Raw genomic sequence first — 14,370 nt, 5'->3', positions numbered from 1 at the left:
AAAAAAGAAAAAGAGACACAAGCTAGTTACGAAACAAAATTAAACAAATCAATCAAGATAGTTGAGTAAGTTGGGGTTTGATCAATTAATAATTACAGTTTTCTTCCAATCATTGTCATCTAGTTCCCGTTTCTTCCTTCGAAGTTCCTCAATCTCTGGTTCTGTGAAAGGCTTGCGACATAGGGGACAGCACACACGACGACGACGGGTACGTAACCAAGTTACAATGCAGTGTAGGTGAAAGGGGTGACCACAGGACATCAACTCCATGTCATCTTCACCAAAGCTCTCCTTGCAAATAGCACAAAAATTTTCTCTGTCAAATTCTCTTGTCAAAACCGTAGGCTGAACTTGAACTTGAGCTTCCCTTTTAATCTCAATATAAACAAGTAGCATGAATTCCTCTCGGGAACTAGCGTCATAAGATGCTAGCGGTTGGTTCATTGATGCTTTGGACTCCTCCTGTTTCACGAACGGGAATCTTTTCCGGATGGTAGAGTCGACTAAATTCGTTACTTGTTGGAGTTCCGATGGAGTCAACGGAGAGCCGGAGAACAGCTCAGGGGATAAGTATGACTGCACATAATCTATACACGCTTGATAAAACAATTCATGAGGCTGTTGGTATGTGAAAGAAGCCCAATTGGGTTCGGATAAAACCTTCTTCTGACAATCATCAGAAAGTGAATTCATATAGATTGTTAACTCATCTCCGATTATAGGCCTCAAAGTACTTTTTGACCAGCAGACTTCGAGCCTCATCATGAAGAACAAACTTGTGTTATTGCTTGACCAGCTTGTTTAATATATAAAATAAAATAACAACAATGATGATAGAACTAGTAGCTAGTGTTTTTAATTAAGAAGAGAATCAGGATGTTATAATTTGAATATCTCATTTTAATTTGAAGAAGATATCTTAAGATTACATCAATAATGTTTTATTGATATATAAGATTTTTTTATTGAACAAGAAATTCCTAAGATAAAATGTCAATCAAATGTTTTTTTTTTTTATATAAATAAAAAATTGTTGAGATTTATCTTTAATTTAGAATTATAAGATAAATTCAAAGGAGATGCAAAATTTGATTTTACCCAAAAAAATGAGAGATATGATTTTGAGAAACAAAAAATTATGCTATTTTAAAATTATATTTTCAAAGATTTAAATTTTAATATCTTTATTTTCTTTTAAAATAGAATATTACTTAAATCATAAAGTTAATTTTATTTTTTGATACATTAGAAGATTAAGTTAGAATTCTTTAGTTATAGATTGTGTAGAACTTCTTTCAAAAAAACAAAAAGATTGTGTAGAACTTGTGGCAGCGGTGTAGGAAGGGAATTTCGGCAAGTTTAAGGTAAAATCTGAGGGAGATAAAGACATTGCTGAGGTGTGACTGGGTGGTTTATATTCGTTGGATTCCCATGGATTGCAATTCTAATCCAAACTAGCTTGCTAGAGAGGGGGCTAGCTTATCTACCCCTTGTGTAAGAGTTTTAGAAGTTCCTCATTTTAACCTAGAAACTCTCTTGTTGAGAGATTCTGTGTGTCTTCCTTAGTTGTTCTATTTTATCTAGTTTTCTGATGTATAAAAAAAATTCTATAGTTGCTCATATAATTTAACTAAAAAATAGACTAATACGTCATCATGAGTGTCAATAACTAGAAAGGGGAAGGTTTTGGTAGAACAAGCTAAGCCATTTTCCCTTTTCCCTCAAAGAACCACCCACCACCTCCTTTGAAAGGGCTTAGTTGAATTGAGCCATTTATTTCTTGAGGGAAGGTTCGGTGCGTTTGTTATGGAGTGAGGATCTAGGTTTAATCTCAAGTTCAGCGTACTTATATAAAATATAAATGATACCATGTGAAGTTTTTTATTTTATATAACAACAGCAAAATATAAAACAAAACATAAATACATTAATCAAGTCCTGATTTATTTTAAAACAAACTACATTCCGCAAAACGTAAGGACTCACAATTTAACTTTATAATTAATAAAAAGAGGGTTGCTAGGACTCCTCTTATTCGCAGAGGCAAACCCTGCAACCAAAATAATGAATGCCTCAGACACCAGCATATGAGTACTGCAACTTTGCAGTGAGAACACTTTTTTTTTTTACATTGACAATAATTTTCACGACTCCTCCACTTCCAAATACTGTGAGTGAGAAGCTGCTAAGAGGGCTGCTCCGATGCCAGAGCCATCATTAGCATGCTCAATGACAATGGTCTCAGCTACCTCACCTCCTAGCAACTCCTTTAGTGCACTCTCTAAACAAGTTCTGAATTTTGTGTAGTGCTCAAACAATCCTCCATCCAATGCTATTACTGATTTTTGCTTCTCGTCAACCTTAATTGTGTCTCTTCCTAGTTTCTTAAGGATTCCCAAAATAGCACCAGCAGCAAGGCGAGCCCCGCGGCTAGCTACGATGTCGCAAAGTTCCACAACAATCTTCCTCATTTTTAGGGATGTATTAGAGATCTGACAAAAAGGAAGGTAGCATGAAAACCTATCCACTTAGTGTTTGGGGTCAAAGTGCCAAAGTTTATTGTCATTAACATAAGGATTTAGTTTATATGCATTAACACTTTAACAATGTTCACACAAATATTCAATCATATCCTACTATATTTCTTTTTTGGTATTTTCTTATTTCAATTCATTCATGATGTGGCAAAATAGTGAATCATGATTGTCGGTGCATAGTTATTAAACTCTTAGCATAATCAACATGGTTTTATTTTAAAAGACAGATCATAAACAACAGGTCCTAAGAGTTTAGTTTATAATCATATTTACCACTATTTCACACACAGTTCGTGAAAAACCAATTCATACAATGATATGTAATGTGAGACATGGAAGTCAAATTTCAAGATGGTCAATAAGCATGCATACCTCCAATATATCCTTCAATTTGTTTCCGACCACTTTTAGGTCAGGGGTGGTGTCATGGTGCATGGCAGACATATCAGGTGTCCTAGTATGAAAGATGTCAAAACTTAGAAAGCTCTAATACAAAAAATAATGTATTGCGATGAAGATTATACAACTCACCAAGGAAAAATGGGTGATATAGTGTAAATTCGGGAATGAAAATGAAATGGTCAAAATACGGTTGATTGGTATGAGAATATAAAGAAATGAATGACAATGGTGAGGCCACCATTTGCATTCTTTCAAAACTTTCATCCAAAATTTGGATGAAAATCGCCAATGACCCAAAAATTCGAAGGAAAAAAAAAGGTTCTTGCTGATTCTCTTATATCATGTTTATTTTCATAGAGAATAACACAATAAGTTTGGAAAATTTTCATTCATCCTAGCTTTCACCTAGGATAAATAAGGCGGATGAAAATAATATCACTCATACCATTTCTCCCACCATTTACACATCATTAAAAAAAGCAAACCTTTCTTTATTTTCAATTTCACTTATTTTCGTATCCAAGAAGAACCTAAAAGAGGCAATGACAACCCAATCTTGGACCGTAGCATTCTTGTCCAGATTACAAGTTTCCAACACAAAATATATTGCTGCACAAATGGGATGGTGGTATGGACATCAATTAATAACGGCAAGAGATATTGTATCAAGCAATCCATAGAAATGAAATTAAAATAGAAGGGGGAACAACATTCTTACATGTTCCAAATTTAAATGCATGATATTGAAATGGTCCATTTGAAGAAGTCTGAACATAACATGCATCTTAATTTTCTCAAACTTATGTCAAATTCATGCAAGTAATAAGCAGACTAAATATCAAAATCATTATTAGAAAATAGAAAGAAACCTCAAAAAGGGCATAGAGCAGTATAAACAAGTATTGCTAGATACAAAAAAGTGATGTTTGGTGGTCTAAATTATCATACCTAAGTATGAAAGAAACTTTCAACTTGGGTGGAATAGCGTCTCCAAAAAAGTCAGCTTCTTCAGCCAGCTTCAATAAAACTCTCCTTACAATTTCTCCTAAATACATGCCAGAAATAATTTTTTCGAAAATCTGTGAACAAAAATAGAAGATTGTTACATATCTGCACTGGTCATTTAAACCAATGAATATAAAGGATAGTCATTACCTGCTCTCCAGGGTTTAAGCTCTCGACATCTAGAGCGTGATCATATTCTGTTAGAGGAAGATATGAGGATCGGAAATTACCCCACTCCATATTTATAACCTATAGTATTTAAAAGTTATCAGCATGTTTTGGCACCGGCTAGTCTGACCCTTAGTATCAAATAAGAGCTTCATCACACAAGAAATTCTCTTAATAATCAAAACTTACTTACCATATCTCCTGATTTTGGTAGAGGGCCATGCCATTTTGGAATAGCATGTGCACGTTCTACGTATGCTGCATTTGTCCCAGTACCAAGAATCACAGCAGCAATGACATCTTTATTGTAAAATCTGCCTCCAGCTAATGTTCCAATTGTATCATTAACCTATATTACATCACCAACTTTAAGTTTTATTTCTTGGTTAAGATATTAAACAACAAAAAATTATTAAAAAAATAAGAAATTCTTATTTTCAAATCATGACTCAAAAAATAAAGCAATCTAAAGTGAGGGGTGTGGAACTGACTAGAGCAGCAACCCGCATATCCAAACCAATTTTTTCCAAGGACTTGGTTAGTTCTCCCACCACATCTGCACCTACCTACAAACAAACCATAAACAAGTTAATGTCAAATTGCAATTTAGTAAGAGAATTACCAAGAAACGAAAAGAAAACTAGTAGAAGAGAGTTATCTCATTAGAAATAGTTCATATGATACAATTTTGAACCATTATGAGGTAAACATTAGATATATCATATATGTACTAAAAGTTTAATACTAGCAATAAAAGGATTGTGCTAGTGTGTATGTCAAACCGAGACAGACTCGTGGAAGTCTTCAGATGCATCACGGTATAATGAAGATAAAATGACAGCAGGAAAGAAGAGCAACACAAATAAAATTGAATATAACATAATCAAGGTAAAGAGAATTACTGTATCTTCAATATGGAAACCCTTAGTCCACCTTATTAGATTCCCAGATGCAATTGATGTTTGCTTCACTGGGAATGAGAACGTAAAACCCAGTTCTCTTTGTCTTCCTTGGGCTGGATGAAAACCTTCAGGTTCTGAATCAACAAACTTTGCAAGAGCTGCTGCTATAAAATCAAATAGTCCCTGAAATAACCGAATGACTGTATATCAGAGTGTAGGCAAGCTTAATACTCTGATAGATTTTCCCTCAACAAACTTACCTCTGAAGAACCGGTCATCAAATGAGGAGGAATTGAAACTTCGTCAGACTCTTGGCCAATAACACCTTTCTCTTTCCCACCTAGATGTACACGAATGACACGGAAGTTTGTGCCACCAAGATCCAGTGCATAATAGAGTCCTTCCTCATCCCTGTAAATAATGAGACAAATTGACTCAGAAAGGTTTAAGAATTACAAGTCCACATCTCAGAAAATTTACATTTTGGCTATCCATGGGAATACAATGCCAAACTTAAATCATTCAAATTTTCTCTTTTGCATCTTGACAACAGACTCTTCACAATACAATATAAGCAATCAAATACTCCAGGATCAAACTAATATCATCCAGTGAAACTGAACCATTAACAAATAACAAGTGAATCTATACCTTGACTGATTTGCTAGTAAAGTCCTCCACTCCTCCTGCTTAGTACAAGTTTGGAAATCCTTTTACAATTAATTCTAAAGCCAAAATCAATTTTGGAGAGAAGCTTATGTGAACAGTTTCTAGCTGTCAAAATTGATTCTGAGGAAAATTAAGCTAATCCAAACATGCACTAAAAGACAATAAACTCTGAATTTGAACTGTTACACCAGACAACTCATGCTTGAGTTTCAACAACCCAGAATGACTGAATTACATACAGAAATCAGTTTGAGAATGGGACAAAAAAGTATAAACATATCAACTACTACAGGAATCATATAGCCTTAAAAGTATATTAACAACACATTAACAAAGGTAAAACAGAAAAGTTACAAAGAAATTCATAAAAAATGTCAAATAAAACAAAGGTGCAGGGACAAAGACAAAGACATATTTTATTAATATCAGGAAAACACCCAAATTATTGGAGACAGAGATAGAGATAGGAAGAAGGTAAAATCTACGAACCCAGTTGGGAGATTATCGACATAGCTTATCAACATACTGAGATTGCTTCCACCTTCAGATGCAAGACCCGCATGCATCTCAATATCCATGGCATCACCCACCTGTCTCAGCTTCGAAATTGGGGTCCCACAGTTCTCCTCAAACTCCTTCAGTATAGCCACGGCACGGGCCCACTTCCTGGAACTTATCATGCGGTGGCGTAGCACCAGCGCCGCCGCGGCACAGACGGCGGCGGCGCATACAACCGCAGCTCCGACCGCCACCTTCCCCATGAGTGACTGAAATCCTCCCAATCTGAATTCCAATCACAGAAAGTTGCAATAAAGAAAAGCCAGGAAGGATTGGGTTAGGCCGAAATTTGACTGGAAAGTGAAAGAATCTTGTTGGACATGTGCATGGTAATGAGAAAATGACAGTGCTGTTGTTAGGAGGTAGGAGAGAGATAGCTAAGCTTATAGTGATACACCATATTCACATTCACACAAAAGAAAATAATTTATAAAAGAAAATAATTTATAAAAGAAAAAAAAGGAATTTCCAGATCTAACTCTGTGGCCTTGATATGGAAAATTAGAAAATGGCTATTTGGATAAACGTCAGAAAAAGATTGCATTAGTTCCCCTTAAGAGAAAAAACTTTTTGTTTTTTGTTTAAATAATAATAATTTTTAATAATCTTCAAGGGACTTTTTTTTTTTATAGACAAATATTAATTTTTTGAAGTTGGAAAATCTCATCAAATTTCTCTTTTAGGATTTGAACCATGACCTTCTCCTCCCCAACCCTTATGTCCCCTAACTCTTATCACTTGAGCTAACATTTAAGAGAGTTGGTTCTAGTGGTATATGTTTGATTGCCCTTAAGTAAAACCTCATATTTGAGTCTTGTAAATAAAAAAACTCTGCCGGAGAGTTAGCCACACCATAATGTGTATGTTCTGCGCCTCAAATAGAATTGCTTTCGAAGAAGACACTTATCTTAAAAAAAGTTAGATTTTTTAGTGATTTTTAAGATTTGTGTTTCATTTTATTAATTAAGATCATCTTTTTATTTTTTTCTCACATCTACCAAAATAGATTAATTTTAATAAAATATTTATGTTTATTTGTTTTAGAGCTCCATTGAAATGTAATATATTTTAAAATTGAAAATTGAATCTCACGTTTCAATATAGTGATTTCTTAAAAAATGTGAACCGCCCAAGGTCCTAGTCTCCTAGATAAGAATGCTTGACCAAATTTTACTGACATATATATAATAATATATATAATGAGCTAAATAATAGGGATTATTTTCAGTAATTCTATCAACATTGTTTAAATTTGAAAAAGCAAAATGTGCAAACTTATTGACTATACGTTAAATCCTATGTACCCAAAAAACCTCATTGATTACAAATGTATGCAATTTTTATAGAGACATGAAAAATTCAAGTATCTAATTTTCATAAGTATTTTAAAACTTATCACAAAATAGAACTCGTTTTAATTACGACAAGACGTATCCTATGGCAGCAGTTGCAGATTCTAGCTGAGACAAGTGTGCGTTTATCATCACGTGTAGAGTGGGCCATAGCCAAATGCAAGCTTTAGGAGCAAGTAAAATGCATGAGAAATAAGCTGACAAGAAATAATACAGTAAAAAAATAATGGATTTTATTTTATATTATTAGAAATATAAATGATGCCTAAAATTGTCAACAAAACCCCTTTTTTTACCTTATCAATTATCCCAAGATGGAGAGATATTCAAGATCGTTGGCCCACCCACCGCACCTTTTTATTTTTTTGTTATGTAATTTTCTATTTGAAAATTTCATAAAAATGTAATTCAATTTTTTTAGAAAACCTATTTTACAAATTAGCAATTGAAAATTAAATTTGTAAATAACTAAATAATTGTTTCATTTTCGGAAAATATAACATTGGTTATTTAAATATATGACGATAAAAACCAATCAATTTAATTATTAAGATAAACACATGAATTTTTTTTTTTTGTGATTGAGAAATAGTGGTTCTTTTTTAGAATAATCTTAGTTTAAAATATGCTGTAACTTGTGACCGATTTATATTCCGTCGCAAACCACTGACAAGAACTTGTGATAGATTGACTTTCCCTCGCAAATTTAGTGACGTATACGTGCTACGTCGCAGGTACCTGCCACTTTTAGTGATGGACAATATTTCCGTCGCAAACACTTGACAAGAAATTGTGATTGATTTACTTTCCCTTGCAAATTAGTGACGGATCTATATTCCGTCGCAAGATTGTCTACATGTAGTGACGGATTTCGTATCTGTCGCGAATCGCCAAAAACTGACAAGGATTTTGTGACGGATTTACGTTCCGTCGCAAGAACTTGGGAAGGAATCTAATTTCCCTCGCAATATTATTGACGGATGTTGTATCAATCCCAGAATGGAATTATCAATAATTCTCATGGTTGTAATTGCTTACATGTACACATTATTTGTCTGAACTCTGAAGAATGTCTCCTTTTGCAGGAGGAACACAATCTTAAGTTTGAAGTGCAGATAACTAATCTTCAGATAGAGTTGTAGATAGATACCCTGTAGTTTGTTAACATAGATCCTGCAGTGTACTTACTCCATGGAAAAATTAATTGAAGACACCCTTTGTTTTTGCTTTTTGAATAACTTGGAATTTTTGTTTTCTTCTGATAGTCCTAGCAGGCAAATGAGATTCACACAAATATTTGTATAAGATTGCCTAAGACATTATTCATAAGTTCATGACTAGGTTAGAAAGAAGAGAATTTTGTAAGTGTTAGTTTACTTATTGTAAAAAACAAATGTCTGTTATAAACTTATTTCTGTTACACCGAAATTTCAATTTTCTTGTGTTCTGTTCCTCAAAAACTTCGGAAGTCCATTGAAGTGGTTGTGTTATGAACAATTTTTTTGACTTCTTAATGCTTTATTAAGGTAACCAAAATTAAAGCTGAAAAAAGGCTGGACCTAGAGTTTAAGTAGCCAACTATTAGATTTGAGATTTGAGATAATCTATTAATGTGTTTATGACTTTTATTCATCCACTTGTTGTCTCAGGTTGGTAATGATGTGATAGTAAGGATGACTGAGACTGGTAGTAAAAAACTGACTTTTCTTTTCAGGTGGCATCTACTAAGTTAAACCATATACTAGTAAAAATAGAAATTTCATGATTAAAGGTTGAAGAGGTGGATTTGATTGAGTACTACCTCCTAAGTGCACAGTGCACGTTGTTCTCTTAGAAATATATAAGATGGCCCTAACTAACTTTGTATGAAAGGTTGCTTCACAGCTCCCAACAATAAGTTCTATAGATCTGATTTCTAGGTGCTTCATTTTACTTTTTTTTTTTGTGGGAACCGGGATTTTGTATTACTGTCAAATAGCAAATTCACCCATGTTCTGTCAATGCTTTCTCATGGAATACTGAGGTGGATTGATTTTAGCAATCTTAAAAAATAAAAGATTTCCTGCAGTATTAGTCATGTGAAGTTCTTTGCAATGGTTCTCACATGGCTTTTATGCCTCAATAGATATTAAAAACTGAGAAATCAGAAGCAAGAAACTATTCGGTGCCTACAGAAGTGAAACCACCACATCTGTTCATCCTTCTGAGGTATGTCATGGTTCAATAACTTAGTATGAGCACACATTTGATAAATTTGCAAAACTGAAAAAATAACATTTGTATAGCTTATAGATTTTCAATATCTTTTCTTATGCTTATCAGGAGTAATAAGAAGAGATTTGAGCAGAAGTAGATTTTCTAAGATTTTATATTTCTAGTTTTATCAGGGTATTGTTTACCCTCATATGAATCAGGGCTTTCGGTGCTTTGTGGTATCATTTGTCAGAGAATTCTAACAAATTTTACTGTTACTTATATCATTCTATTGTCTTGACCCTATCCATCAACCCTTTGAGCTTATCGTTATCTCTCTGCCCCCCACCCCCACCCAATCTTTGGCTGTCTTTTTGGTTAAAAAGTGGAATCAAATAGTTGTTATTACTATTGAATGCCTTAAAAACCTGTAATGAGTATGAACATATATGTATGCTTGTGTGTGTGTGTGTCAAATATATAATTTGTCATATAATTTTTTTAGCTTCTAAGACAAATGTTAATGGAGTGTGTAATTTTGTTCTTGCTGTGTAGTTCTTTCCTTGGTGTTTCTAATTGGTTGGATACATGACATAGTTATGTCACACTTGCTATCTGACATTTCTAAGACACAGATCAATATAGCTAATGATAGTCTGATTATTAAGCACCAGTTTAAAGTTCATTTCTCTGTCTGTATGATGGTGGTGAGTCGTGTAGTGATGTGAATTCTGTTCAAACTTCAATGATATATTGAAGTTGAGTAATCTTTTGATAAATTTTTTTTACTTTCTAATTCGTTGGCGAAGTGGTTGATATATTGAAGACCAATGCTCTGTCTCTAATTCTTGATACATGCACTTGTTGTAGCTGATTTAATAATCTGCTAGTTTTTTTGTAAATTTAGGGCCCATAGGGCTTCCTCAGCTTTTTGGCTGTGGGCTTTTCGAAGTGTGGTATTTTTGGCCCAGCTCCACATGGAGCAGGGCTGAGTGGGGTGAACTGGGTTTATTTGACAGCTCTAATGGCTCAAATCTATTGCACTACTATTTTCTTTTATTTTTTCAATAATTTCATTCTATGTTTCTGTGTAGGTACAGATCTGAGTGGGATAGAGGTACAGGTGTTCACTGTTCAAGTATAACTTGCAACATAAGGTAACCCTTGTCCTTGCTTTGTTGTATTAGGAGCTCATTCCCTTATGCATTTGGATGTGTATTGAAATTGGGTTGAAGGGTTTTTAATTGCAATAGTGTTTGTCTACTTTTCTCTACAGGCTCTGCACTCTTCAAATCTGGTTTTCTATCTTTGTTTCAAAAAAAAAAATTAGATTTTAGATATTTTACGTGTTATCCGTTCCTTTTTGGATAAATGCTTCGATTACTACATAGAATGGTGCAAACATGGTGAATCCTGAACAAAGTTTTGAATCGCTGAAAGTTTGCTCTAGTTTTTTGTTTTCTTAACATAAATACTAACCTGATGTTACAACAAGCATGCCTGATTTTCTTGTTATTGTATTGCTAATTTGAAATAAGTTGCTTTCTCATTTCATAAAGGGTTTTGTATGCCTAGCACCAAAATTGAATGGATTGATTTTTCAACAAGGATCTGATCTTAATAATATTATCCGGAAAAAATAGATTTTTGAACCAATTGTTTTGGTGGGTAACTTTCTTCTTTTTTATCCCTCTAAAACTTTTTGTTTGTTTTGGGATTTTTTAGGAAATGGAGAAGGTGATGAGTCTGATGACCATTCTGAAGCCTAAGCCAAATCCACAGCAGCTTCTGAGGGAATGGCAGCGCAGGCTTCGCCAAGAGTGTCGCAACATTGAGCGGCAAATTGGCGGTAATCCCCCTTTCTCTCTCTGTTAAACCCTAATTAATTTCTTCTTCTAATTAATTGTGGTTATGCCTAATTTTTTGTATTTTTGGGTTTCAATTTAGATATACAGAGAGAAGAAAAAAATGTGCAGAAGGCGATTAGAGAAGCTGCCAAGATGAATGACATTGGCTCTGCAAAGGTTCTTTCTTTTCCTTTTTGCTGTTGATTTTCCAGTGTTGGTGCTTTCTTTTCTTTCATTCTGCATATCCCTAATTCATTGTATCTATTTTATTCTGATTGTAGTGGTTTTCTAGATGGGGTTATCCGAGCATTTAAGGTAAAATTGCAGGTTTTTTATCTAAATCTATCTATGAATGACATTGGACTTGTTAGTTGTTACTTGTTAGGACTGGTCAGTGGTCACAATATTCAAAAAATTAATGATAAAGCTATTTATGGGTTGTACTAGACTACTCGTGTAGTATCCTTTAGACAGTTATTTTTTATATCTTCTGAAGTTCAAGGTTCAACAGCATAGTCAGTATTTTGAGAACTTTTCTGCTTATGATGATATTTATGCAATTTGCAGGCACTCGCTAAGGAACTTGTGAGATCTAGAAAAACAGTGAACCGGCTTCATGAAAATAAGGCACAATTGAATTCAATATCAATGCATCTCGGAGAGAGTGTTGGTAGGTTTTACTGTTTTTGTCAACCATAACTTACATATTATGACTAGCAAATTAAAAAATGTCAAAGATGACTACTTGTGCTTGATCCCATTTGTTTGATAATTGATTCTTAATTGAAAAAAAACTTCAATTTGCATCCATCACTCTTGGTATAGGGTGTTGGATATGTTGATGATCAATTTGTTGGTTGTGGGGAAAAGAACAACTGACAACGATATGTATTTGACTCTGCTGAATTATTGTGGTATACTATGGTGATGAAATTGTTCTGTCCAATTTATAAGTTTAGTGAGGACTTTAAACCAAACCAGTAATAGAGGGGGAAGGAAGAGCGTGCAAGGGTGGTAGGTTGAGTCATGTGTTATCAGGTTCAGCTTTCTTATTTTCAGTATTTCTTATTTGTCCTGACACTATAACTACTGTTACAAATCATATATATGTAATGATCTTGCTGTACCTGTTTTTATTCAATAGCTAAGTGTATTATTTAGATGATTTATTTGTTGTTGTAGCTGTAGCTTCTTTTGCAATTAGTCATCGTGATAGATTTGAGTTATTACTTATTTGTTATATGGAAATTCATGATTTGGTTGCTTTTGCAGCTATTGCTCGTACTGTGGGACATCTATCAAAGAGTGCTGAGGTTATGAAACTCGTTAATAACCTCATGAAGGCTCCTGAAATGGCTGTAGCAATGCAAGAGTTCAGCAAAGAAATGACAAAGGGATGTTGCAACACTTCAAGGGTTGGGGAAAGAAAGCACTCCTTTAACTCCTCTATCCATTGTCTGTGGTTACAGAAGAGAGCTGCATAGTATTTATCAGGAATGTTATCTCTTTCAGGCAGGCATTATTGAGGAGATAGTAAATGATGCTGTTGACACAGCACTAGACTCCGAGGACATAGAAGACGAGATGGAAGAAGAAGTTGATAAAGTCTTAACTGCTATAGCTGGTGAGACAGCCGCGCAACTTCCTGAATCTGTGAGGAAAGTAAAGCTGAAGCAACCTGCTCAAAGCGTTGGAGCCACAGAGGTATGTGCAGTTCATTTTCCTTATAATCACTAATCAGGCTCTTTTCTGCCTGAGTTACACTAATTATGGAATCCATTAGCATTTGTAGGACGTGGCTATAGCCGAGGGTGTTGATGATGAGGAAGAAATGGAAGAAATAAGGGCTCGACTTGCTAAAGTTCGGTCACAAGTTTAGTCTTGCAGCCTCTACACTGCATCTATTTAACATATTTAGATTAGAACAGGCGACTAATATTATTGATGGGAAAGAGAAAACTGACTGGGATAGGCCGTTCGCGTGATTATCAATGTATAGAATTTTTTAGTTTATTAGATTGATTAAGTGCAAAACTGCATTCACTGTTGAGGATTTATTGTACAGTGCTTAAAATTGCCTTCAAGAAAATATGAGCTAATTTCTTTTCTTTTCCAGTCTTAGAACACTTCTATCCAGAGATCCAGATGTATGACTTCTCCAATTAATAACCAATAGGCAACTTTATACACTCAGAAGTCACTGCTAGATGAGGTCAACGGCTTGAAAAGGTAAAAGAAAACTTGAGTTGAGCCCTACAGATCCCTGCACCGGAAAGAAAGCTCAAAATCATGATAGAATAATGGTTGATTTTCTACAAGTATTTTGAAAAGCTTTAGTGCCCATTTGTATTGGGATTTGCATCAATGCAGACGAGAAATCAAAGATCTCAACATAACAATAGAGAAGTAAGAACGTGGATCGACTACAACACCAAAAACTGGCATTTTTGCGACGATTAATTTGAAGTATAGTGACCGTTCAAACCACCATTAAAAATCCCTTCGAGCGGCTGTGCAATGACCCCTGAATCTGGTGTTGTTAATCAAATTATGGGCGATTATGATTACGTATAAAAACAACCGCAAAAAAAATTTCACATCAGTTATAACCGCCACCATATGCCAGGATGAGAATTGTTTTTCACTAGATAGCAGTAGTTCACACTACTACAAATATAAGCAGAAAACAGGCAGGAAGTAATGTCGTCAATCATGTTGACGTTGAGTTTAACGCAAA

The 14,370-nt window shown here is 34.4% G+C and overlaps 2 protein-coding genes across 4 annotated transcripts; one reads left to right on the top strand and one right to left on the bottom strand.

Annotated features, from left to right (window-relative positions):
* Positions 1–1,907: 1,907 nt before the first annotated feature.
* LOC130711763 (hexokinase-1-like) lies at positions 1,908–6,624 on the bottom strand. Its single transcript, XM_057561495.1, has 9 exons — positions 6,173–6,624; positions 5,275–5,425; positions 5,015–5,197; positions 4,604–4,678; positions 4,306–4,461; positions 4,095–4,193; positions 3,888–4,018; positions 2,910–2,991; positions 1,908–2,492 (listed from the first exon to the last, which is right to left on the bottom strand). Exons 1-9 carry the CDS (start codon positions 6,442–6,444, stop codon positions 2,145–2,147), a joined length of 1,497 nt encoding a protein of 498 aa, XP_057417478.1. The 5' UTR covers positions 6,445–6,624; the 3' UTR covers positions 1,908–2,144.
* A 2,987-nt stretch (positions 6,625–9,611) lies between these two features.
* On the top strand, positions 9,612–13,741 carry LOC130715941 (vacuolar protein sorting-associated protein 24 homolog 1-like). 3 transcript variants are annotated; one of them, XM_057566101.1, is made up of 8 exons: positions 9,612–9,801; positions 10,881–10,943; positions 11,512–11,635; positions 11,734–11,810; positions 12,201–12,303; positions 12,906–13,048; positions 13,146–13,337; positions 13,426–13,741. In XM_057566101.1, exons 3-8 carry the CDS (start codon positions 11,515–11,517, stop codon positions 13,510–13,512), a joined length of 723 nt encoding a protein of 240 aa, XP_057422084.1. In that variant the 5' UTR covers positions 9,612–9,801; positions 10,881–10,943; positions 11,512–11,514; the 3' UTR covers positions 13,513–13,741. The 3 variants fall into 3 exon arrangements, with proteins under 3 accessions (XP_057422084.1, XP_057422085.1, XP_057422083.1); XM_057566102.1 differs by lacking the exons at positions 9,612–9,801; positions 10,881–10,943 and adding an exon at positions 11,004–11,192 and having other exon boundaries at positions 13,417–13,741; XM_057566100.1 differs by lacking the exons at positions 9,612–9,801; positions 10,881–10,943 and adding an exon at positions 11,009–11,192.
* Positions 13,742–14,370: the final 629 nt, after the last annotated feature.

Source organism: Lotus japonicus, chromosome 4 (genome assembly GCF_012489685.1).
Source record: "Lotus japonicus ecotype B-129 chromosome 4, LjGifu_v1.2".
Classification (NCBI taxonomy): domain Eukaryota; kingdom Viridiplantae; phylum Streptophyta; class Magnoliopsida; order Fabales; family Fabaceae; genus Lotus; species Lotus japonicus.
Note: the sequence above shows the minus strand (reverse complement) of the source record. Positions and strands in the feature narration are given on the sequence as shown.